General features: G+C 57.3%; 1 protein-coding gene across 3 annotated transcripts in view; it reads right to left on the bottom strand.

Moving 5' to 3' along the window:
• The window catches only part of SSBP3 (single stranded DNA binding protein 3), a 55,565-nt gene extending 36,005 nt beyond the window's left edge, over window positions 1-19,560 (bottom strand). For 2 of the 3 annotated variants that reach the window (XM_063342717.1, XM_063342719.1), the window contains exons 1-4: window positions 19,214-19,560; window positions 19,025-19,097; window positions 18,781-18,842; window positions 18,386-18,470 (exon numbers count right to left, since the gene is read on the bottom strand). In XM_063342717.1, the coding sequence (XP_063198787.1) occupies window positions 18,386-18,470; window positions 18,781-18,842; window positions 19,025-19,097; window positions 19,214-19,269 (276 nt within the window). In that variant the 5' untranslated portion in view covers window positions 19,270-19,560. The remainder of the gene's footprint in view (window positions 1-18,385; window positions 18,471-18,780; window positions 18,843-19,024; window positions 19,098-19,213) is intronic. The other variant, XM_063342718.1, reaches the window with a different exon arrangement.
• Window positions 19,561-25,975: the final 6,415 nt, after the last annotated feature.

Raw genomic sequence — 25,975 nt, 5'->3', positions numbered from 1 at the left:
GGCAGCCACGGAGGAACAGCACAGAAGGGACACGGCCACCCGACGAGCTTTCCTCCCCGACACACGGCTGGAGAAGAATAGTTAGCCTGAGCAGAGCCCTCCCATCTGCTTTTGTTTTCCAGTCTTCAGTCCCGGGCTCTGCTAAAGCCCCTGAAGTCACCGGGCATCTGTTCTCCTCCACCCATCGCAATCTGCCAGCCACCGCCGCTCTGACAGCCATCCATCACGCCGTAATACGCTGACCACGAGACCCAGTGGGACATCATTTTCAAGTCAAATGCAGCAGTTAGCATAAAATAAAGCATCGCCCTGGTTTGGGGTTGTTTTTTGTTTTGTTTTGTTTTGTTTTTTTTGACGATTCCGCAGCTGCAGCCAGGGACTCGGTATGCAACAAAAGTGAGGGGGGAAAAAAGGCACAGGAAAATGGCAATTCTACTCTTCTGAGTCATAACAATTATGACGTTGTGATAAGAAACGTTTTCTATGAATTTTTAAGTACCAGTAATCCTGTTTTGCAATTGTCCCCCGGGAACAAGGCGACAGATTGAATGGGGCTGACAGTTATTTCCATCCTGACAAACGCGGCTCCGACGCGCCGTCTCCTCCCTCCAAACTTCCCAGCCCGGCGTTCAGCCCACTGCTCCGGCTCTGGTTTGTTTGGTGCAAGTGAAGTGGACCTGGCTCGGCCACCGGTGTGACTGAGGACATCTTCAATAACCCTGCCAAAACCACCCCGCTGGCACCAAACCCCAAGTATGTACTTAATTTGCACGCCCATAAAGCAGAGCTGCCCCTCCAACAGGACGCACGGGGAGGAAATGCACCCGATAAAGTCCTATTTCCTTGCACGTGCAGCGATCCCCTCAAGAAACCTTCAGCTGCGAGCCACGAGGCAAGTGGAGCATCTTGGTCCCCCCTGGTCCAGCCACAGCAAACACCCCCGCCGGTCCCGGGAAGATGGGGATCAACAGGGAAGAGCATCGCTCAACATCTCAGGTATCATCGCCCTAAAACCCTGCAGATTTATCTCACTGACGTGGATATGGGCTGCGGGAGAAGGCGTCAGGGAAACGCACATTTTTGTTCAAGTCTCTCAGACCGGGAACAAAACCGGTTCCTTTTACCTCTTTTGTAAAACGAGCACCGTCATCAGAATCAGTGCCGAGGAGCGAATTTGTTTTGCAGAGGATCAAATAAATAATGGATGATGAAGGAAAGCTGCCACGGCGAGACTGCTCTGCTCTACGCAGCCTTTCCCGATCTGCTAGTTCTTACAGCTCCTCAGGCTGGCACCAGCTCCAGCCCCAGCGATGCTCCCCAAACACGGCTACCAAGCGGTGCACCGGACGAAGTGACACGCTCTAGGACACTGGTGGCCACCCTCAGCCACCAGCCTGTCAATACGTCTCAATCCTTTCAATAATATGTTAAAAAAAAAAAAAAGGGGGGAGGGAAAAACTAAGTTTCTGCTTCCCTGCGAGCAGTCACCCTGTGCCTCTCCCACCTCGGACGGCTCCGTGCCACCACCCTGCACGAGCGGGGACGTTTCCCTGTGCCCACCTACGAGAGAAGCCTGGGCCTTTAAGCACTATATAGCCAGAAGACATTAAAACCAGCCTGTCAATTTAGATGCAAATTTATTTTAGATGCGACAGAGGGCTTACAAAAGAAGGTGCAGCTAGATGCTGCTTGCTTCTGCTAAGGCTGTTGTGATTTGGTTCCCAAGCGGCGGATGGGTGTTGGGATGGGTGATGGGGGAGCTGGCGGGTTGGGTACGGGGATGCAGAGGCTTTTACCTGCGGATCAGTCCCTGCCTGAAACCCAGCTCCGTAACGACCAAAAGCCCTTCATCTGAAGGCTGTGCAAGCTGCTGCCACGGGAGAGGCGCAAGCACAGAAGGGTGCCCACAACCGCTGCCTCCTCCGCACCTCTTCCTGGCAAGTCCTCCTCGGTGCCATGCCGCCGAGACCGGCATCCTTTGTTTTCCTTCCCTGAGCCTGGGCAGCCCTTCTCCTTCTTCTCTTCCTCTTCCTCCTCCTTCCAGCCCTACCACCACCACCGCCACCGTCCCGGGGCAGGCTGCAGCCCGGCAGGTCGCCGGGGCGGTTTCTCAGAAAGCATAACCGTTTCTGCAGAAAGTTTGGCAGCTCGGGCCAATGGCAGGACTTGCTTTAATCAACTCAAATTGCATTTTCTGCAGATAAGTCTCCCACTCTCGGCTGCCAGGAAAAAAAACCAGCCGGACAGCAGCAAAAAAACCCCAACAACCCCAACCCAACACCACCCCCCCCCCACGCAGGCTGCAAAGTCACCGCACAAGCTCGCAGGGTGATTATTTATAGCCTTTCCCTCTGCAAAAGCCAAAAATAATTGTTCCAGCCCAATTACCGAATTTCTGAGTGCTCGGCTCAGGGGTAGCCACTGAAGCGCCGTGCCTCGGGCCGCTTGCAATTAGCACCCGGCGAGGTGGGATGGCTAACAGTAGTGGGCACCTCCGGAGAGACGGCATGCTGTCAGCACCGTGGCGCTTCCCCCATGCCGGGTTTTGGCAAGGAGGACATGTCTTATGGAACGTAACCTCCGTGGGGTTGAGGTGGGGCTCCAAAGACGTTCCCCAGTAAAGTGCTGGGCTCTAACGAGGTTTCACCGCAGCCTGGGCTGAACCCCAGAAACCCCTGTAAAGGTCTGACCACGCTGGGAACACACATGGGAAATGCTGAGTTGGGTTCCTTCCACCCTGTCCTGAAGCCCAACAAGACCGAAAGCCTTCTGCAGCCCCCTGCTCAGACAGCTTCCCCAGCCGTTCCAGCCTTCCCTTGGCTTCCCATCCCTCCTTACGAGCCCTCTGGTGTTGTTTGGAGACTGTTTTTCCTCCTCCCTCAGCTCAACCCACCCACGCCACCGCTGCCTTTTCTATCAGCAGCCAAGGCAGGTGAAGGGAAGCGACCACATTTTGCATGAGAAGAGGGGGAAAGCACCAGGTGCCCGCTCTGAGCCCGCGACCTCTGAGTACCTTCCGTAACATTCACAAAAAAATACATATATACACCAAAACCACCGGTGGTGGAGCCAAGCCAAGGAGCAATTCAGGGCTGCATGCCGCACAGTCACCCTGCCTGGAGTCAAAACTGATCTCCCAACTTGGCTATCACACATTTTGGGGATGTTCACCTCTTGCCGAACCCATAAAGAACAACTCAACCACCCACAACGCTGTGTGAGCCCCCCCAGGCAGGAGGTGAGCCCCCAGAACAGCTGCTCAGAACAACCAACAACCGCTGCTGCCTTTGCGGGGAGAAAGCCCAGGTTCCCTCTGCACCCCACTTCTGCGTTTGCTGGCTTGATCCCTTGGGAGCTCTCAAAAAAACACCAGTTTTGTGAAAAGGAGGTAAAGCAGAGGGAAACCCAGCTGCACCGGTGGTCCCAGCCGAAGAGCCAGCAGAAGCCTGGCTGTGAAGGAACCTGTGTGGGAACCCAAAGACGCTCCCACAGCAAACCCACAAATAAACGCATTTCTTCCTTTTTAGAGATAGCCTAAAATTTTTTCGTATCGGGGAGGGAGTTTTCCTTTGGCTTCTCCTTTGGGAGGACCAGAAGTGTCATGCTGAGCTGCTCTCCTAACAGCGATCGTCATGGCAGCCCCCATGAGACGCACCCTACGCTGCAGAGCACCCAGTTGCCAGCACCTGCTTCCAACCCAGGCAGCCAGTGAAGCTGCAAACGCCTAAAAAAAACCCCAAAACCTGCCCATTTCCTTCCATATGACTCATCCCACCTCACGACCATCTTCATCCTGGGGAGCTCTTCTTCCCAGGTGCAGAGGAGGGGGCTGCAGACCCTCCTGGGGATCCACCTCCATGGGACACCTCCGACCAGAACCAACTGGGGGGCTCAAGCTTCAAACCTAGAGGCCCACCGAGGGGAGGGGGGGATACAGGGTGGCGGGACCCCATCTTTACCCCAGCAAGGGCTGTCCTCCCCCTTCCCCGCGAGGCTGTGCCGGCTCCAGCCGCTCCCGCGATCCAAGCGGAGCAGATGGCACGCACAACACTTACGGCTTCGCTTTCCAGCCGCCATCGCAGAGCCGCTTCTCGGCAGGGCGGAGGCGGGGGGTGGGGGGGGAGACAGCTTTTTTTTTTTTATATATATATATATTTTTTTTTTTTTCCCTGGGAATTTTGATTTTCTGTAAAAAAACATGTATTATCCTGCGCTCAAGACCCAGGAGCCCCTGGCAGGCCAAGTGCGGTGCTCTGCGGAAGGACGGTGTGTGCCGGCCGTCTGTCTGTCTGCCTGCGCCTGGGGAACCAGCTGACCGCTTGAAATCCCCCTCGAGAAGGACAAATCCTGGAAAGCCTCACAAAGCAGAGATGGGGGAAAAGAAAGCGATGAAGGGATCAAATAAAGGGTTTTCTAGGGATTCTGCTGGCTTGCCTGGATTTCCTCCCTTTTGATGCCTCATCCCCTGCTCACCACGGGGCAGCTTCTCCTCTGACACCCTGGCGGGGTGGACATGGGGTTTGGAGAAGCGTGGCCTGAGCAGAGATCTGGAGGGAAAGCCGAGCCGTGTTTCAGCTCCCTGGGACATCGGTCCTCCTGCCTCCACCAGCTAAGATGGAGCAAGGGAGATGCGGTCCCACCCGGGGCGATGACAGGCTCTGGGGGCATTCGCCAGCTTGGGGACCAGACCTGCCCGGGTCTGATGCCATGGCATGCCATGGTCCTCTAGTCCTACACCGATGGCTCAAACCAGGTTTTTTTGCTTCCCAGTGGAAGCCAACACCTAGAACGAGGCTGGGAAACCATAAATCTGGGCATCGCAGACACCAGATTGCTTTCAGCAGCCGCGCTCTGCGCAGAGCTCGGCGATAAGTAACAAAAAGTCTGCGCTTTGCGCCGCTGATTTCTTGTCTGGGGATGCATAAAACCTGGGAGATGACAGATCGGCACCTCCATCCAAGAGCATCCTCACGCTCGCTCCGCCGGAGAGGCGGATAAACAAAGGCGGCTCTCCCCGGTGTCCACAGGCAGCTGCCACCGCCACCGTGCGATAGCGGGAGGGGGGGAAAAAAACAAAAGAAGTCTGCACCGCCGGGATTTGCGGGAATGGGATGCTCCCGGCACTATCCTGGCCCTTTTATTCCGCTTGTACCCGCAGGGAGCTTGGCCCCGGCCCCTTGGATGCCTCCCTTCCTCGGGGGTCTCCTTGCCCAACCGCTGCGGCTGGATGCCAACAGCCGTGGCGACTACTCGGCATCGCACGGCGAGGAGGAAAACATCCCGGTTTTGGGCACAGAGAGCAGCTCAGCCACCCCGACAAAGAGCTCACCCATGGTTTGGACCAAGCTGCAGCGGTTTTGCACCGATGGATGCTGTCGGGTTTGGTAGGTGCCTGTCTGAATCCCACGTGGTGCCCACGACTGTGGCACCCGGAGATTTGGTAAGGTCAAATATTTGGCAGGGAAGTTTTCTGATGCGGTTTCTTAATTTAGACGGCCCCACCGCTGGCAAAGATGCTCACCGATGCTTCGCACGGGGCAGTCACGACAGCACGGGAAAAGGGAGGGCCAACTTGAGGATGTTCCAAGAAAACACAAGAGAAGACCGTGGCTGTAGCACCACAACGCCCAGGTCTTGGTCCATCCATATGTGGACACGTGCTGGTTGTGCACTCGTGAGCTCCGAATAGCCTGAAGCTGCTGGACTAACGCTGCCATGGTCCTCCCAAACCCATCCTTCTTCCCCAAAACGCTGGCTGGGCCCCTGCGTCTTATCTCCATCCCTTTTTCCAACTACTGCGGACCCACAGTGACCCAATCAGGCTTGAGCCCCAGCTCCTCCCCACCGCTGGGCTTCTCCCCGGCAGAGCAGCACAGACCCCAAAATGTGTGTTTTGGGAGTGCTAACGAGAGTATCTCTAGCTCTCAGAGGGGGACATGGCGACGCAGGGATTATTTCACCAACCCACCAGGGCGAATCCTTCAGAAGGAGGGACGGAAAAGCAGGAAACCATCTTTGCAACCCCAAAGTTGAATAATTATCACCTGGGCTGCGGGAAGCCCTCTCCCCCTTCCCTGGTCACCAGCTCCCGGGACCCACCAGCACCCAGGGAGGGGACTGTCCTCCCGGCCCCCCGCCTCCCCGGGGCTTTGCCGAGGAATGCCGGGGGCGGCAGAGGCGGGGGGGCAGCCGTGGCGGCGGCACTGGGAAGGGAACCAGCTGGAGAGCCGCAGCCTCATGAAATAATGAAATGCCAAACCAACCCCTGCATCTTCCACAGTCTCTCAGGTCACCTACCAGATTAGGAGGCCTGTTGCTAAGGCAACCATATCTTGCAAGTGCTAGCTGAACTTCCCCATCGTTTTTAACCCTTTAAGGAGCAAAAACAAAAAAAAAAAAAAAAAGAAAAAAAAGAAAAAAGAAGGGAATATAGGAAAAAAAATTAAAATAAAAGGGTAATGTGGATGATTCAACCCGCGGGAGACCGGCGGAGGCAAAAGGGGAGAGGCTGGGAAAGGGAAATAAAAGAAGAGGCGCCCCAGCAGCCACCTCCCGCGCGATGCACGCCGTGCTGGCTCCCTTCCAGGCGGCTAATAAAATTATTCGGCATCCGCACACGCACGCGAGACCCGGCAAACTTTCGATGCGCCTGGCACAGCAGTGGGGAGGGGGGTTGGGGAAGGGGAGAAAAAAAAAAAAAACAAACAAAAAACACACCCAAACCAAAAACCCCAACAAAAAAAAAAAAATCAGGTTACACATATGAAATGGGGGCAAACAAAGCAAAAATGGAACTTTTTTTTTTAAAAAAAAAAAAAAAAACAAAAACACAAAACCAACACAACATGCAGAAGCCCTGGCGGCCTCGCAGACGCCAGGCAAGCCCTGCCGCCACGGCAAGCAGCCGGCAGGCCGGCGCCGCACGGGAGGGGACAGATGGCCGGCGACGTCGGGATGGAGGCGATGGGCGCCCCGCAGCCACCCCGCCGGTTCTGCTGCAACCGAGGGCCAGCGGCACCCACCCCGGCGATACATGGCTTGTGCTCTGCCACGATAAAAATAATAAAAAAATAATAAAAAAAAAACCAAACAAAACAAAACCAGCCCCCCCTCACCGCCCAGGGATCACACCCCAGCGGGGCGATGGGAACCACCGTAACCTCCTCTGGGAGGATAAAAACCCATTTTGAACGCACACACACAGCAAGCCCCAAATATTTCTGGGATAACGGGGAGGCGTGCAAGCAATAAGGGAAAAAAAAAAATAAAAAAAATAGAGGAGTAAGGCGATGCACAGGCAGCACAAGGGGAAAGGGAAAAAGAAAAAAAAAAAAGAGGAGGGAGAGGAGGGAGGGGAGAAAGAGGCATGGAAACGAGGAGAAAATGTGGAGCGGCATAAATCAGGCGCGCGGGGGGAGCCGGGGAGGCACGGCAGCACGTGCTGCCTCCCGAGCGCGCGGGCAGCGCACACAGCCGGCTCCTGCCCAGTGGGGTTGGCATCGGGACGCAAACCGGCCTCATGTCCCACAGATAGGGGCTGCCAGCACCCCAGGGTGCTAATTCAGCATGGGGGGTGTCGGGTCTGCCCCCAGCACACCATCGTTCCCCTGTTAAAATCTCTTTGGGAAAGAAAAACCCTCCACCGGCACCGATGCTCCATGTCAAAAATTGAGGGGACCCCCCTTTTTCCACCCCGCTTCCCATCCTCGGGTCAGGGTGTGGACGGCAAACGTGACGATTCCTGCTGAATTCCCGTCAAATGGGGGCGGCAAGATGGAAACTTGCTCCACACGCCCCCTTCTTCCCACCAGCCTGCTCCGAAATCATAATAAAGAGGGGTGCAAGGGTCCAGCGCAAACCCAGCCCTGCTTCGCTCTGAGGCTGCGATGAGATGGGCTCGTGGCCGGGCCACCGCACCAAGGGGCTGCTGGCGTTGCCACCCGGCTCCAGTCCTGCCCTCCAACCTTGCCCCCACATTGGCACCCCTGCACCGTGCCAACTGGCTGGCGGGAGAAACTTAATTATCCTTGTCCGTCAACCCCAAACATCTGTAACCAGCAAAATTTACAACCAGAAATAAAGAGGAGTGACCTTCGCGGTGTTGAAAGACAGTTGGGTTCTTGTATTACAACGGCGGGGACAGGCAAAATTCATTATCTCTAATAGCCGTCCTTATAACCAGATTAAACACAAAGGCAGCAATTCCATATTCCCTGACCGGCCACCAGCCCCGGCCCCATCCCGAGCGGAGGGGAGCTCCCCTCTGCCGCAGCGTCGCTCACACAAACCCCATCGCCGTGAATTCAGATGATGTTTACACACGCGGCCATCTCCATCCCTCCTACCCAGGAAAGACAACATCCCAGCTCATCCCACCCCACCAGGTAGGGACACCCAGCTGGCGTCACATCCCTCCTGGTCCTTCTCCAGGCAGCACTGGGGAGATGCTCGGTGAGCATCCTGGAGATATCTCCGCACCAGGGATGCTGCGGTGGTACCCGGAGCCGGTGCTGCAGATGTTTACTCACAGGACGCAAGGGAAAAAAAAAAACCTGGTTTCCAGCATACAACCAAACAGAGCCCAACCCTCCAGAAATAATCATCATCACGTCCCAGGGCACATACGTTCCCGAGCACGAGGGGTTTTGTCCTGAAGACGCAGTCAAGGCTTTCACCTCTGGCTGCGAGATGCACACGGTGCCAATCACTGGCCAGGCAGCGAGAGCCTGTTATTTTCATCAGAGGATGCTCTCCAGGGGGACCTTCAGCTGCCAGCCAGGAGAAACAAGCCACTGGAGAAAACTTGAGCCTCCTAATGCTTTTTCTTCATCCCCCTCCCCGGCCCTGGCAGTGGCACAAGAGCAGATCCTTCTCCAGAAGATGAGCACCAGCGGGGCCAGGTGGTTTCTCCCGTGTTCAGCAGCAACAAGTCAAACTGCTTGGAAAACACTTAAGGTTGCGGGGGGCGGGGGGAGCTTCAAATGGACCAGGCGGACGGTGCACCGTGCTGGAGCAATGGTAAAAGTTAAAATTAATTAGCTGGCAGGATGACAAAGAAGCCATTGTGCAGCATGGTAGAGCAATCCAAGTACAAAGGCTTTATATAAGTCATGTTGAAAACTCCTTGATGACTGCAGGTAAGGACGGACAAGCTGTTAGGACGTGCCATGACACCCTGAAGGGCTCCGGGACAAGCAAGTAAATGTGCTTTTAACGATGAAATGAGCGCTGGGAGCCCTAGCTTGGACCTTCTCTCCAGAAGGGACTGACAAAGGCACAAAGCGCCTGGGCGTTATCGGTGCTGTGATGCCCAGGATAAACCAAAACCAGCTGGTTCGGGCTTTTTCATGGAAAACAGCCCTCGAGCTGGGGTAAGGATGCCCACGTGCAACACAGACCAGCATGTGCCTCCTTGTGAGCTCCCACCTCCATCCCCGGCCGTACCCCATGAAGGACATCCCTGTCAAACCCCCCCCGATGAGACCAAGCATTCCGAAGCGTGGCTGTCCCTGCCTCAAACCAGACCCGAACCGGGTCTTACCAAACCAGACCTACCTCCTGGTTCAGGCCTCGCAGGGAAAGACCCCAACAGCCAACGGGTCTCCATCACCTGGTGGAGACCCCAGTTCTGCTCCTCAGGGAAGAGCAGGCCCCCTCCCAGAGCTGCAGGGGATGCAGGAGGAGAGCTGAAGCTGCGGTGGAGAATCACCCCAACATTGCTACGAGCCATGACCCCCCACCACACACACACCTTCCTCCTCCTCACTGCAAGCATCACTCCCAGGGAAAGGAATGGAGGGGCTCAAGCAGCCCCTGAGCCCCACAGCCTGCCCTTATCCCAATGGGGATCCCTCCAAAAACAGAGGCGAGCACCCAGCGAGGGCCAGGAGGGTGCTCTGTGGGGCTCTGACAGGGGAGCAGAGGCCAGGGCGAGGCGGCAGCCTTATCTGCCCACCCCAAACCAGGGTGCGCTGCGAGGAAGCACCCTGCCCCCTTCCTCGCTGTGCACCGCCTTTTTTTTTTTTTTTTTTTCACTTTAAAAAAACTCCAAAACAACAAACCAAGCTCCCAACTCAGAAGCTGAGCTGCAACAGGGGGTGATCAAGTTTTTTTCCGTCCCCCCCTTACGGTTGCCAGAAAGAAATAAATACGCAAAGCCAAGGTTTGGGACACGCTGATTTGGGAGGAAGGGGATGCCAGCTCACCACTCGCCTCGGTGGGCACCCATCAGTGCTGGGCCAGGCGTGATGGCAGGCGCACGGTGGGGGAGCTGGGGCAGGAGGGGGGCACAGGAGAAAACCCACATCAGGTAGGAAGGAGCAGCTCTGGACTGGCGTGCCTGCCGGGAATGCCATGGGATGCTGGCATCAAAGCTGCGCCGGGCAGGTCGTGCTCACCAACATGGCAAAGCCACTGCCATGCAACCTCCGCTTCCTTTTGTAGCCAAGAAATCCCACTTATAGGTGCGAGCTCAGCCCTATGAGGTTGTAAGAAACCAGCCCAAATGCAGGGAAGATGGGAGGGAAAAACCCCCACCCCAGAGCCTGTTTGAGGCGGGCGGGGGGTGGGGGGTGCGCAGCAGCGAGAGTTCATTTTCACTACAGAAAGCCGCCGCACCCCGGGAGGAGAGGCGCCAGATCAAGTGTTCAAGGGTTGATGCAGAAACAGTAAGGAAAAAAAAAAATTAAAAAGAAAATGTTAGCTTAAGGCACAGCCAGAGGTCTTCCTTTGGACTTTATCTCGAGGCGGCAGGCTGCAGCGGTGCTGCCTCACACGCGGACGGACGGACAGACCCCACAGCCTCCCACCCAGCCGGGAACACGGAGGTGGGAATCACCTTCCTAAAAGCCACCAGTCATGGTGGCGATGGCCATGGAGGAGGAAGAGGCAGGTTGGGAGAGCGCTTGGTGGCCGGGCATGAAGCACTGCCCTGCTCCATCGCCCCAACCACACACCAAATGTACAGGCACATGCACTTACATCTACCTATATCAATATGTGTATCTTAACTCTGCATATTGCATAGATTTAATTGCACATGTACATAATTGCATATATATGCACACATATATTTTGCTTAATTCCGATGTTAGCAGTCTCCACACACCCAGCATTACGCTCAGGCAGGAGAGTGGGCATTTCTCCTCCCCCAAAATATATATAATTTAAACGCACAAACCTGAGACAAAAGAGAAGCTGGCCTTACCACAGGGAAAGCTGTGCCCCAGGCATGTCCAAACCTTATCCAAATGCCCCCCGGCCGCCCTTCCCACCCGAACCCGGCACAGGCGACGGGTGTCACCACCGCAGGATGCGGGGACAGGAGCGGGGAGGTGACGGTGGGTGGGGGAGGGACACACAGCTGGGTCCCACCACACATGGGAAGCGGCACCCACAAGCAGCCGCCCTGTATTTTGGAAATCCCCCCACCCCCCCCCTTCAACTGCACAGCTGTAGCTTTGAACTCAGCTCCTGATACTTGTGGCCACGAGCAGGAGTTTTGAGAAATGTATAAAAAAAAAAAAATATACCAAAAAACCAAAAACCCCGAAGCGAGGCGGAGGCGAGGTATTTGTTTACTTGTGAAAAAAGCTGTTTTCGCTCCCTGTCAGCCCAGAGAAAAGTGCTCCTTCCCCCTCGCCGAGCCCCCCAGCCCCTGACCCGCCAGTGGGATACTGGTGTGGCATCCCTGGGATGCTGGTGGGGATACAGCCCGCTCTGTGCCCCCCTGGGCAGAGCAGGGTGCACCCCCAGCACCAATCGGGCTGGGATGCTCCAGCCACGGCATCCCTCTGCCATCCCCTCTGTTTATATGGATCCCAAGGAACAACAGGACCAAACACCGCTGCAGCAGCTCCCCCAGCTCCTCTCCAGAGTCCATCCCCCCCCGCCGGCAGCGAGGGCTTCACACAGCCGGGTGCCATTTCGGTGGTGCTGGCGGGCACGGTGAAAGAGGAGAAAGAGCCGGAGCCCGGAGCCCCCCGCCCGCTCCCCGGCACCGGCAGCTGTTTCCAATAGATCCAGGGATGGCTTTACAAGAGAGAGGAGAAAAAAAAAAAATAAAAAAAAGGGAACAAAAGGTAGGAGAAAATCCAAGTTTCCAAGGTAAGGAAGGAAATGATCAGGAGAACAGGAAAGCCTCACTCGTACCCAATACACGGCGTCCTGACCTAACGAACCTCCCCGCTGCCCACGCAGCAGGACGGGGAGCCCCCCCACCCCAACGCCAGACCGCCAGGCAGCCTCCCCGGCACGGCTCATGGCCCCTCGCCCCTTTGTTCCTCCGAAGGGACCCCAGAAAGCAGGGGAGGGCAGGGCTGCGGGCTTTGTGCGCGTCCAGAGGCCAGCATCTGCCCGGGGGGGACGGCCGCTCCCCCCGCAGCCCACTGTGCCGGGTCCCCTCGCCGGCCTCACCGCGCTGGCCCACGTGGCCGCTTCGCTGCTGGGGCAAACAATGGGATGGCGCGGGCTGCCGCGCTCGCCACGCAAGGCCTTCCTCCTCATCCTCCTCCTCCCCGCCACAGGCTTTGCCTGCCACCAGCAGCTGGCCCCTCTCGAGCACTGGGGTGGGGGGCCGGGGGGGAGGGGGTGGGGTGGGTAAAAAAAAAAAAAAAATACGAAAACCCCACAAAAAATGTTAAGAATTACTTAAATCTGCCTCGTTGTTGCACAGCGGTGCGTGCAAGGCAAGGGGACGCTGTGAGATGGGTGATGGGGGGGGAGCTCTGTGGGCAGCACTCAGGCACCCAGCCCAGCACCCAGGGGTGCTGGGGGTCCCCCCACTGCAGCGTCAGGCCCCATCCGTCAGCGAGGATTGAGGAAATCCTCCCCTCTCCTCTCATCCCACCCCCGGCTTTTCCGGAGAAACCCCTCCCAGATTGGAGCCGGAAAAACTTTGCATCTTCACACCATTTGTTGATACAAAATCCATCCCCTGCCTTACTTTTGCAGAGGCATTTGGGGTGGGGTGGAGAGGGGGGGGAACGTCTGTTTCCATTTGAAACTGTCAAAATTAGCATTCAGTAATTAAAAATCACACCCTTTCTCTTAATAACCTAACCAGCATGATACAATCAGGTTGTGCCAACTCTTTAATCTAATTGACTAATTACAGATTTTAATTTAGTCAGTTACTGAACAACTGTTGACAATTTGTTTTCATTAGGGACAGAACAGGATAAATATTTAGGCTCCCCAGTCAAAGACTAAGACATAAGCTCTGGGCTCTGACCTCCGGTTTTGCGCAGGAGGCTTCTCCATCAGCATCACCCACGGAAAGGTGCCGCTCCGAAACGCCCCAGTCCTGCCACCGGCAAGCGCGGAAGCAGAGGTTGCTCCGTCGCCACAGACGATATTGTTTAAAATATAAAATTAAGCTAATCCCGCCTCACATGGTACTTCCAGCAAAAGCAGTGTTTAAGGGACGCTCAGGCTTGCAGGCAGGATGGGCACACCAGTACCCTAAACTGGGAGGGACGGCTGAGCCCAGCACACTGCCAGGAGGGAGTTTCTGTATTTTTTTTTTTTATTTTTTTTTTTTTTTTTTAAGTGATGTGGAGTTTTGCAGCTGCTCCTGGCAGCCTGCCACTCCCGAAGGAAACTCCTCTCTCCAGTTACCTACCGGGGAACCCTGCCCCTGCAGAACGCAGCTGGATGGAGCCCAGACGGAGCACGGTCCTGCACGGAAATGGGCTGGAGCCGTGCGTGCCACCAGCTGAGCCCCCTACCCAGGGCTCCGGCGATGCCTGGGGGGGCTCCCTGGGACGACGCAAAGCTGTTCCCAACCTCTGTCCCTGCATTGTGCCAAACCCACCCAAAAAACCCCTGCTCTCCTATGCAACATGTTTCTAATACATCGTCTGCAAAGGGCACATTGTAGAGATGGGCATGGACCACAACCACCACCACCATTGCAAAACCAGTCATGGACCGCCACCACCACCACTGCAGAAGTGCTCATGGACCACCGCTGCCACCACCACTGCAGAAGTGCTCATGGACCACCGCCACGACATGCACAGAGGCGCTCACGGACTGTCACCATCACGTTTGCTGGTCCCACACCCTCCTCACGCAGCCAACAGTCTCTTTGCTGGTCCTGGAGCAAGAAGACAGTCTGGCACAGGAGAGGTGACAGTCCTACCAAACACCTCATGCATGCAGAGCGTCTCCTCCCAGGAGAGGTCCCATGTGGCCATCTCGCCTGCCAAGGTGCCATACCATGAGGTGGCCACATGGACCCCAGGGAGCAGAAGATGCTGTGATAATGAATAGATGCCCCACTGCCCAGTAGACGCCCAGATGCTGGGATGGGGCACCTGTCCCACAGCCAGCTGGGGTGCGATGGACAGATCCAGCAGAGAAGGACCATTTCCCCATACCTTGTCTCCAAAGTGTGGCTGAGAGGCCACTTACAGCGGGGACAACAGCTGGGTTTGGGGTTCATGCTCCAGTGCCTGGGTGACACCCCCAGCCCATACTGCCAACTGGCCAAAATCCTTCCATCCCCTTGGGTTTCAGCTTATTCCCCACCGAGCCAAGTCTTGCCTGCTAACACCAGCAAGCCTGGATGCTACATTCGTCCTTCTCCAGGGGCTTCAGAAACCCCCTCACCGAGATCTCAATCCAAGGGGAACCTTTTCAGATGGTAGGGAAAAAAGGAGGAGTCCCAGTTGCCCCAAACCAGGATGAGAGGACACGAGCCCCAAGCACACCATCTTTTCCCAGACCAACCACCCCCACTGCAGCAGAGCATCCTTCCAGACCCAAGTTAGAAAGAACTGCAGCAGCTTTCCAAAGTTAAAAAAACACTCAACAAATCAATGCTTTGCTCTAAAGGCAAGCTGAAGCCACCGCTCCTTAGGTCTTGCACTACAAAGAAAATATAATTTCAAATGCTCCCAAGCGTGGGTCCTTCTCAGGGGGGAAGCAGAGGAGGGGAAGGATGAAGTCAAAGTCTCCGGCAGCCGAAAGCTACCCTGATTTTTCCCTCCTGCACGTTGACGCTCCGAGCCGGCTGCGCAGGCAGAGCAATACCACAAAAAGTATGTAGCAACAGTCAACTAGATTTAAGTTCATTTTCTGTAGCTCGAGGCCAAAATCGACTGAAGTGGTTCTGGTGATCAAGTTTTCTGCAATTCCCCTTTCTATGTATTAGCTCTTTGACAGAAATTCACTGCGGTATTTAAACTGGCAGTCATCACCGCTAACTCAAATTGTATTGGCTTTCACGGCGTTGAAATGCTCAACTGCGACCAGCCATCGGCCAATTCCCAGATAACACGGCAGCTGAAATCCCCTGTCATGCCGAGCGATCCCGTTGCAAGCTCGCTGGCTCCGGGAGCATGCCGGAACGCCGGCACGCTCGCCACAGGGCTTCGCCTGGCGGAGGAACCCAAATCAATGGCTACGGGTTGCGTTTTAGGAGTCGATGGGTGCTCGCGGTGCTGTCAACTTCAATAAACTCCTTTGATACAGGTGGGAGAGGCTGACGAATAGCCCTCCGACCAGCACAACTCGTTAGTTGCACTAACAGACTTGCAGCCATGCTGGAGATGGAAGGGAAGCATGGAATTCCTCCTCCCTGCGCCAGGTGAATCCCTGCTCCCGTCACCCCGCTCCCAACAAGCGCCTTTCCACCAAGTCCCAGCAGCTTTTTGTCCTGGCTTAGGATAAAACCTCAGAAGAAAGCTAAAAACAAACATTCCTCAGCCATGGAAAGAACCCATGGCTTTCAAGGGTCCCACACAAAATAGGAGGGGTGAGATTTCTCCTTGGAGTTCTCCTTTTGTTTTTTTTCCCCCCCCTCACTCAAGAATTCAATATTAAAAACCGGAGGGGGAAACTGGCGATTTGTCCTGCTGGTCCTAACAGTTTTCATACAGTTAGGCTGGGAAACAAAGTGGAAACGATGCAGCATGCAAATCCCGCCGTTAGCACCCTGCTAACGGGGTGCACCGCTCCCCTTCCCAAAGACGGGTCCCTGGGGCGAGCACCCCTCTGGCGCCAGCTCCGTGAGGATAGCATGCCAAACACTGGCTGGCCCGGCACCGCCGCGCTGCTCCCAGAGCATCCCCCTGTTTTGCCCTTAGAGCAGCAACAGTAAATACACATCGTCTTTGGGTAAATAAACACCATATTTCGGGCAAACACTGAGCTGGCCAGGCAGAGGTTGCCCATCGTCGGCCAAGTGTAAATACGACGCTCTACCAATCTGGGACAAGACTTTATATTGGGATATTTTTAATGACAACCACCACATGAAGCAATTCATGACTCACTGGTCCAGCCCCATTTGGGGCTCGCACCCCGTTTTAGCTGCCAAGTGCCGCTGGTGGGTTGTGAGGGTTTGGCGTTTGATAAAAGCCTGCATTTTCAGCTCTGGCACCCATCGGTGAGGTTGGCCACCATGCTCACCAGCACCGGTAGCCCACCCCGGCAGGGAAGCTGGCGAGAAACAAGGCACTATTCACACTCGGTTATCATTCGGTTCTTTGGTCAATATTTAAGTTTTGGCCAGGTAGGTCCCTCGCCCTGTAAAGTACACGCCGCGCCGGGAAAACACTGGAGACGGACTATGCCGTGAGCATCCGCCACCGGCCACGCCAGGCAGGAAAAGCACAATCCCCGTTTTGAGACCAAAACGTGCCCCGGTGAAACCAAACCAGTGCCACCAAGCCAAGGCACAGGGGAGTAAAAATCTTCTCAAAGAGTCTTCGCGATAAAACCCAAAAGGTAAAAGCACTTGGGGCTGTTACAAAACTGCATTACACCGAGAATTAAAAACAATCAGGATTGTGTCTATTTACTATAAGCTTAAAGCAACGTGTATTAAAGAAGTTTATGCGAATCATCTAATGCACTCAGGCCTATTGTCAGAATTATTACCAAGCTAAAAAAAGATTAATTTCTCTAAATACACTAAATCCTCAGACACGATGAGGAGGGAAGCTGCTGTGAATGGAGCATTACCACGTCTTGGTTGCTAATGTCATCTTCACCTGGGGCTTTGCTGCCCAAAGATCTACCTTTGCCTTGCTCCCCATGAGCTTGCTGTGCCCATGGGGCTCAAAAAAAACCCAGAATTTGGCCCAAAACACCCAGGAAGCGAGCAGCTGCCAATGCTGAGCCAAGCACTGGTGGATGTGCCACCAGTTGTCAGCTCTGACCCTCGGTTCAGGAGTTCACCATCTTAATCTGACCCAGCAAAAAACAAGTGATGCAGAGAGCGGACGCGGGGAAGGACGGACAGACAGACAGACAAGCCTCCATCGAGCAAACACCCAGATCTGCTCCCCCGTGCCCCAGTGAGACGGGCATCTTTCTGCCCTAGGCAGGGCGAAGAGGCACCTCAGTAGCCAGCCCAGGCTCTCGGGTAGCCCTGGGGCAACCAGTGCCAGCATGCAGGACCACCACGGAGGTCCCTGAGACACTGGCCCAGCACTGCTCACTGGCAAACCCTGGCGCATCCCAACCCAGGCATGTCGAGGCAACAAGAAACTCGGGAAGGGAGGAAAAATGGTTTCCATACCATAGGCTCCCCGGAGCAGACAAAACCAGCTCCTGCTACACAGGGTTTAAATTCACTTGACTGGGGTCCAAGCCCGCAGCCAGGTGACTAATCCTTTGATGCAAATTCCTCCCGACGCTGCAGATGCGGGCAACGGGCGCGGGCAGCCCACCCATCATCGCCCACCAGAGCCGAGATGCCGCGCGCCATGGCCAAGAGGTGTCTTTTTGGGAGGCACCCTCAAAACCCCGGCATCCCACCCCAGGAGCATCATCCCTGGGTCACGCTCTGCAGAAAACAACCCAACACCAACGGACAAGATGGACACCATCAACTAAGGGGGGGGTGGGGTGTCTGCAACACCACCCTTCAATGAGCAAACACCTCTACCTCGTTTGGTCTCCAAGGAGGACCAGGACAACCAAGGAAGCCCCCAAGCTTGCCAAAGGCAGGGAGATAAATCCTGTCGAATGCCCCAGGAAGTTGGGGAATCCCCCACCAAAATCCAACCCCCTGCCTCCCCAGTATGAAATACCTCACCGTGGATCCTCCAAAAAATAAAAAAAAGAAAACCCCGCTTTGTTGTCCATTGCTATGCAAAACTGCTTCATTCTACCAGTAGCCCAAACGCCTTTAAGTGCTTAAGATAAGTATCTCAGCTAATTTACATAATTGCAACATTATGAAATACTGTTCAGTCAAATCAGAACCTTGTTGGTTAAAAAAAAAAAAAAAAAAAAAAAGACCAAAAAAAAAAAACCCAAAAAAACAACCCAGGCTTTTGCCAGGGGGTTACGTTGGCTCTCTCTCGGTGCGGCCCGCCGAACGCCGTTAATTACCCGCCGTGTCGGGACGGCGAGAAAACTTGTTACTCACGTAGTCATGAAAGGCTTTGGCTTCGCTCGAGTGTTCGCAAGTGTCTCGCCTTTCGGGGGCGGCGCAGTAGAGGTCCCAAAACACGCTGCGTGGCGGAGAAAAAAGTCGAAAAGAAGAGGACATTTACTCACCAGGGCTCGAGGGGCGGGGGGACGGGACATCAGGGGGATGCCCACCGCTCGCTCCCGTGGGGCGTCGAGCGCCAAGCCGCCCCGCCGCGCCTCGACGCCCCACGGGAGCGAGGACATAGGGCGTTTTGGGGTGTTTTCGGGCGTTTTGGGGGTGATGCTGACTCACGCCATCACCGGGGGCTTCGCCCCCCCGTGGGCTAGCGGGCAACCTGGGGGGGAGGGGGGTGTCCCTTTCCTTTTCCTTCCCCTTCCCTTAGTACTTACCACCACCAGGAGTGCAGGAAACCGGGGGGTTCTCCCAGCGTGATGTTCTTCTCCCACCGGATCTGTGAGGAGCGGGGGGGTGAAAAGAAGGTGGAAGTTGAGGGGGGGTCACGGGTGGGCGTGGGCCCACGCGTGGCGACCCGCCGCCGCCGCCCCGCACAAAATGGAGGGCGGGCGTGAGGCGGCGGCGCACAAAGGGCGGCGGGGGGGTGATATAAGGAGGGGGGGGGGGGGGGGGGCTCACCTCGGACAGGAAGGTCTGCGCCGACTTCTGGGCGCCGACGTGCAGCAGGTACTCGTAGACGTACAGCGCCAGCCTGCAACCGAGCAGCGGGTTGAGGAGGAGGAGCACCGCAAACCCCGCACACACCACACACACGCCCCCCCCCCCCCCGCCACCCCACCACCCCGCACAAAGCCGCCCCGCGCTTACTTCTCCCGCGCCTGCCCGTCCGAGGGCACCGCCGAGCCCTTCCCTTTGGCGAACATGGTCCGCGGTGAGGAAGGAGGAAAAGGGGAGGGGGGGGGGGGGGAAGGGAAGGGGGAAAGGGGGCCACCGGGAGCGCCGCTGTGCCCGCCTGCGGAGGTGGAGCGCCCGGGGGCTGTCAGAGCGCCGGCCGCCGCCGCGCCCCCATCGCCGCTCCGCCGCTCGCTGCGCCCGCCGCGCCGCTGGCCGCGCACCCGAACGTGGCCGCGCCGGGCACCGCCTCCCCCCTCCCCACCCCGTCACCGCACCGCCGCCGCCGACGGGCGTCCGCCGCCACCAATCGGCGCGCGCGGGGGGTGGGGCTAAACCGCGCCACGCCTTCCTCCGGAGGCGGCGGGCGGCCTCCCGGCGGGAGGCTGAAAGGCGACGCGGGGTCCTAGCGCCCGCCCCGTGCGGGGAAGCTTTGGGCGACGCGGCGGAGCGGCGTGGGGCCTTTAAGGCGGAGGGCCGCCGCGCGCAGCCGGCGCTGATTGGACGGCGCCGAGGAGACCTCGGAAGGGGGGACTTGAAACCGCCCGCCGGGCGGTGAAGGGGAGGGAAAGGGGGGGAGCGCGTCGGTGCGGCCGGGCGGGCGCTGCCTCAGGCCGCGGCGCCGGGCGGGACCCGCCGGGGCCGGACCGGAGGCGGTGGGAGGCGGGGGCTGGGACCGGCCCCCACCTCCCACCGCCTCCGGTGTGGCCCCGGCGGGTCCCGCCCGGCGCCGCTCACCCCAATCCCGCCGCTGCGGGTGGTTACCTCAGGGCCGGGCTGTGAGGAGCCCTGAGGGGAAGCCCAGAGCCGGCCTCCCCCCGCCCCTTCCTGGCTGCCAACTTCAGCGCCTCTAGTCCCCGCCGCCTTGTTTTTTTGTTTCGCTGCCCTTAGAAAAAAAAAAAAAAAAACCCAAACAAAAAACAAAACACCAAAAAAACCCACAAAAACAAGGCGACACTGGGGTCGGGGGGGAGGGGAGGGAGGTGTTCCACTCCGGCCCTGCCGCCGTGCTGAGGTCCCTCAGGGTGAGGGCGGGGGGTGGGGGGAGGATTGTGCCTCGTACAGCGGGGTTTGCTGCAGGTAAAGGTGCACCCCTCATGTGGCAGCACAAAAATAAGGGCTTCAAAGAGCTTTTTTCACCCGCCTCCCCTTGCCCCGGCCTTCCCGAACAAAACCCGGCAGAGGTGGAGCACTGCGGGCTGATGCGATTTGTCACCCATCGTTAAAACGGGGGGGTGTTACAGGCATGGAACCTCACCCAGCCAACGCTTGGGGAGTTGGGAACGGGGGCCAAACGCGCCCGGCAGCCCTCCGTGTTGAGGGCAGGGAGGCTTTGGGGTGGAGGAGCGCTGCTGTGCCCCGTGGGAATGTTCACGGCCGTGGGGACCTGCCCGAGCAGGGCCAAACTCGCTCTAAAGGAAGGTTTAAAACAAACCGGGGGGGGTGGGTGTGGGGGTGGGTGTTGGTGTGTGTAAATATCTCCTTGCGATGCGGTAGGTCGAAAAGGATCAAAACTTGAAGGCGTCCGAGAGCCTCTCTCCGGAGAGGGAAAACCTGGCGCTTCTCACCGAAGTTTTTTGCTTTGCAGGGTGTTGGCGGCGGAGAAGAGGAGACGGGCGTTGGGGCTTGGCTCCCCGCATGCCTCTGCGGCAGAGACCGGAGGGACAGGCTGGGCACATCCCAGGCTTCGTGTCTCCCGAGCCTTCGCGTCTCTCTGCTCCTCCCAACGGGCTCGAAAATAACTGAGAGCCTCCCTTGGGACTGAGGCTATGGGATAAATTTGACCCTCCAGCAGCATGTGAGGTGTTCGCTAAATATCCCCGCTTAAAAATAATGCCCTGCTAGTTTGTACCTTCTGCGTGGAGGTGGAAAGCACTAACGCCACCAGCGTGACCGGCGCTATGCTCTCGGCAGCAAAAGGGCCTCTCCGTGCCCAGAATATCACCCTGCCCCGCTCCTGTTCATCGACAGCTTGTTTTCTTTCAACTCCCCGATTTTTGGGGATGGATGAGTAGACAAAACCCAGCCACCTCCTCTCCCTGACCCAAGGGTCGCTTGGGAGGTGAAGCTAGCCCAGGGAAATGCGACAGGATACTGGATCTCTCCTTTCTTGTGTGCCTTTGAGGGTCTGATTGCAGGTCTCCATCCAGGAGGAGAGGACATCTCCAAGCTGCTCAGAGGAGAGAGCAGCCCGGGGGAGCCAGGAAGCCGCCTCGGCTCTCCCACTTCTCCTCCGGACTCTGCTTCTCCGCTGTTGCTAAGGGAGATGGAGAAGAGCGGTTGATGGAAATCTTCCCCTAAGTGGCACCAAAAGAAAGTATCGATATCGCCATCCCAGGGCGGCAGAGCCCAACCTGCCAAAGGCTAGCCCGGCGAGGGCAGAAACTCCCAGCCCGTGTGAATCCACCGGGTACCAGCCCTGCCTTCGCATCTTCCACGACCTGATGATTAGTGCAAATTATAAGCCGGTGCTTTGGACCAACTTAGCTGAAGATCAGAAGGGAGACTCATTTCATATTATCACCACCGCAGAACGCAATTAAATGGCTCTGCAAAGTTTTAACGCAAGTTACGACAGGAAATTTAGGGGGGGGGAAAAAAAAAAGAAAACCCCACACCCAAAGCCGGCAGCTCTGTCTAGCCGTGTCACAGGAGGATGTACCAAGGCTACCGAGCGCTCCCAGGGCTTGCAGGGCAACCTGTGGGCTGCCTTACTGAGCCGGGCTTTCTCTTCATCGGGAGTTTTTCTCGGGTTACAGCAATTAAAGCACCAGAATTCATTAAAAAAACCCAAACCAAGAGCCCAGATGGTTGGTTGAACCACCCGCCCGTGGATTTCTCCCAGCCCCCTTGCCGGGGCTGTGTGGCACAGCACCCACCCAGCAGGTACCCGACAGACCCTGCTCCGCTGAGCCCCAAACAGGAGAAAGTTCGGGGGGGGGGGCGGGGAGGGAGGCAATGTGTCCCGCCTGGCACAGCGGGAGGAAGGCAGGAAAGCGCTGGGGCTGCTGTGGGATCCCCGTGGGCAGGCTCCCCGTGGGCAGGGATGCGCAGCAGGAAGGACAGGTTTGGGAGGGAGTAGCTGTGGGAAGAGTGGCCTCTCCACGTTGCATATTAACACTCCGCGGGCTTTTAATTGCAGTGGGACCTATCGTGCAGGAGCCATTAGCATGCAATGCGGAGGAACACGTATTTTTGGGATGCCTGCCTGGCTCACGGACTCTCAGCCACGGGGAGGCAGTGGGCCGTGGGATGCAGGGAGAGGTGTCTCTTGTGTCGTCCCCCCCCCAGGGACGCCGCTGGAGTCGCAGCTCCTTCCTTGAGCCCCTGAATCATCCCCGCTGCCATCTGCTGCACCCTCGCTCTTCCCCGCAGATGTCCTTCTTCCTTCCCCAGAAGGAGATGAGAACCCACGACGAGGTGCCAAACGCGGCTTCAAACAGCATCTAATAAAACACAGGATTAATTTCTTCTGACTGGTGTTCAATGGCTCTGATTAAGCAGAGCAGGATTTAATTAGCTTGTTTGGACTGCCTCGAAACCCATGCCAAAGGTGGGGGAGTCTCAGCGGCTGGGTGTCCCCCCACCCCGGACCCCGACCACGAGCCGCTGGGGGCCAGCAGGACCTTCCCCCCATGGAGCAGAGCCTGCTGCCTGCCCCACCAGGCTGGGGACACAGGTGGGGACACAGACAGATGAGTGGCCCCACCAAGGGAACCCTTCTCTCTTCATGAACCGCGTCTCATCCTCTAAACCCCGTGCCTCTTGGCATAAACCAAACTCGCCCTGCCACTGAGTCCTTGAATTTAAAGTAACCCTGTTCTCTTCTTGATTTACTACCAGTTGCTGGCTCCTCTCCTCTCCCTCCGCCTGTCTCCTTTAACCCATTTCATTATCTATGCTAGCTTAGGCTTGTCTACGTGGGAACATCACGGTGCAGATATTGCAAAATAGATGGGCTGTGAATGTAAAGCGCGGCGGCAGCTCTTCCCCGGCAGCTCCCCACACGGTGGCTCGGGTTCCTCGCCCGCAATTCCTGCGTTCACCCGGGCTGCAGGCAAGGCACCCCAAAGCGCTAAGTAGGAGCATCCATGTGGGATGCGGCTCCCGAGCTTCCCCCGGCTTCGGGGATGCGGTGCTGCATTCCCAGAGCTGGCACTCCTGGGATTTTAGCTCTGCGGGTTCCCGTTGTTGCAGAGGAGACAAATGGAGGTAGAAGGCTCCAAGGGAGAAAGGGCCAAAGAGAACATCCAGGGAGCAGGACTTCCCCGTCTGAGGAGCATGGATGACTTGTGGGCCCCAAACTTGCAGAATCTCGAGGAATGGGACGGACTGCGCAAAGGCGAACCCCAAAACATCAGACCCCTGTCACCCCATAGCCCTGACAAAGTGTCACCTTTACCCACGGCCTGCCAGTGCCAGGCAGGTCAGGTCCTTCTGGTCTACACCCACCTTGCCATTCTCCTGTATCTCCCTGCAAGGGATGTTTTGCAATTAAATATCCCCTCCCCAAGCAAACAAGCATGCAGGAGCCGGAGTCTGTGTCTGACCCTGCTTGTTCCTGCTGCTGGGCTCTGGTGGCAGCTACGTGGCAAGCGGGGCACCAGCGTGGGGCGAGGATGCTAAACCCTACGTATAAGTGCTGCCTCCAGGTCTCCTGTGGCAACGGTATAGCAGAGACCTTTCTGGGGGTCCCAGCAGAGCTGTCTGTGCCTGCAGCCCCTCCAGACAACGAGATGGTGCCTGTCTTGGGGGTTTCCCCCTCTACGGGCTACCCAGGCATGGCCTCCAAGCTGGGCTACCTGCCACCCGGCATCAACAGTCCTCAAGGGAAGGGTCGCAGCCTTGCCGGGGTAGTCGACTGCCCGGGGAGACAGACAGAAACCCCATTGCACCGACTCAGTATCTGCAGTTTAACCGCAGTGGTTTATTTACCCCCTGCCGTCGGTGAGGAGGGGTTTAGGTGGGGAGCGTGCGCCCGGCTGGTGTTACGGGATCTAAATCCAGCTCTGCTGGGTCCGGGCTCAAGCTTCCTGGCTCCACCGGCGCAGTGCCTTTGGGTCCTATCGCTCCCGTTTCTTCTCCGGGCTGTCCCTTATCTGTCACCTCGTCCATCTGTCCCTGCCTGATATGCGCCGCCGGCGGTGCCCCGAGCCAGCTGCCCCCGCTGGCGCCTTGCAACGGGCAGGAGCATCTCTTTGGCTCTGCTTTTCCAGGATGCTTCGCGGAGCTGGCCGGAGGGTGACCTTGGGTTTTGGAGCAGACGTCCCCCCCGGCTGCCAGCAGCCCCGCCAGGGTCCACACCAGGGCGGACGGGCGCTGAGTGCGGGTGTGGAGCTGTAGATCTGCTGCGAGCACGGTGGCAGTACGTGTATTTATTTTCGCAGCCTCATTTTAGGCAAAAAGCTGCTGCAGCGACCGGCTCTGCTGCCCACAAGGGTTTCCTCCGCCAGTCCTAGGAGCTTTTTGGGAGAAAGAGGGACCTCAGGAGCTGGAGGAGAGGCCTCCCAGGCAGCAGCCTGACACAGGAGCCAGCATCCTTCATGACACTCACCCCTGCAGCATCCTCCAAGGTTTCAAAATCAGTTTTTGCTGCTCGGAGGCCTTGCCCCGGCTCTGCTCCCACACCCAGCCGCGCGCGGCCACCTCACTTCCCCGCAGGCAGCGAGGGGACCTGGCCGGCGCTCAGCCCTCCCCTTGGCTGCAGGATGCTGCACGCGTCGGGCTGGTCCCCAGGCCATGCACCACGCGCCCTTCCCTGCTCCCACGCTGCACAGAGCACCCCTTTTCCTAACACAGAAAAAAAAAAAAAAAAAGCCTTTTTATCCAGCCCATGTTTTCCTGGCTTGCACCTTTGCTTTGTCATCTGGAAACACTGTGACCAGCTCTACCCCCTCCGACCTTCAGGCGGGGAGCCGCTTCCCCCCCTCCCCGCTTTCACCTTTACTGTTTTAAGCGCGGTCTCTTCCTTCTCCCTCCGAGCGCTCACCGCCTGCCTCGAGCCTGCGCGACTTGCTGACCCAGCACTCCTGCCTGCTCCTCCATCCGTTTTGCCTCCACGTGTAATGCACCTCTGTAATCTTCCCGAGGAAGGACGTGCAGAGCGGGGTCACGGTGCAGCATCGGGGGCCGTGACCATGCAGGGGTCCCCATGCACCCGCCTGGGACCCCGCATCTGGGTTTTCTTCGCCGTCCACCCCGGTACTTGTCCCAGATACCTCCAGGGATGTGGGAAACCCCCCAAATATCTCATTAGGGGGCTGGCTGCAGGACAGCGATGCAGCCAGATGAGTCGGGAGGAGGCAGGGGCTCGCGACTGCCTGCAACAACAGCCTGGGTGGGGGACACAACAGCCCAGATGTGAACATCAGCCCAGATGTGAATAGCCCAGATGCGTACAACAGCCCAGATGGAATCTATAGCCCAGCTCTGCCCATCCCACAAGCCAAAGGATGCTTCATGCAGGGGCCGCTGCTCCAAAATCTCTGCTTGTCCCCAGGGAGCAGCCCTGGGGGCTTTGCCGTGCCCCCCGCCACCGCCGTCGTCCCTCCTGGTGAGAAACAGGAGAGCCATGGCACGAGACCCAGCCAAAGCCTCTCCCGTTTTGAGCGGCGGAGGCGTGGGCTGCTAACCGCAGGGCCTCGTTAGCTTAATGGATGAATTTCAAAGCTGGGCTTTCAGATGAGTTTTGCGCATGCAGCAAAGTCTTCGGGAGCGCCAGGCTAGGACCCGGTCTCG

Source organism: Chroicocephalus ridibundus, chromosome 8, assembly GCF_963924245.1.
Source record: "Chroicocephalus ridibundus chromosome 8, bChrRid1.1, whole genome shotgun sequence".
Classification (NCBI taxonomy): domain Eukaryota; kingdom Metazoa; phylum Chordata; class Aves; order Charadriiformes; family Laridae; genus Chroicocephalus; species Chroicocephalus ridibundus.
The sequence above is the reverse complement of the archived record's forward strand: the minus strand, read 5'-3'. Positions and strand labels throughout refer to the sequence as shown.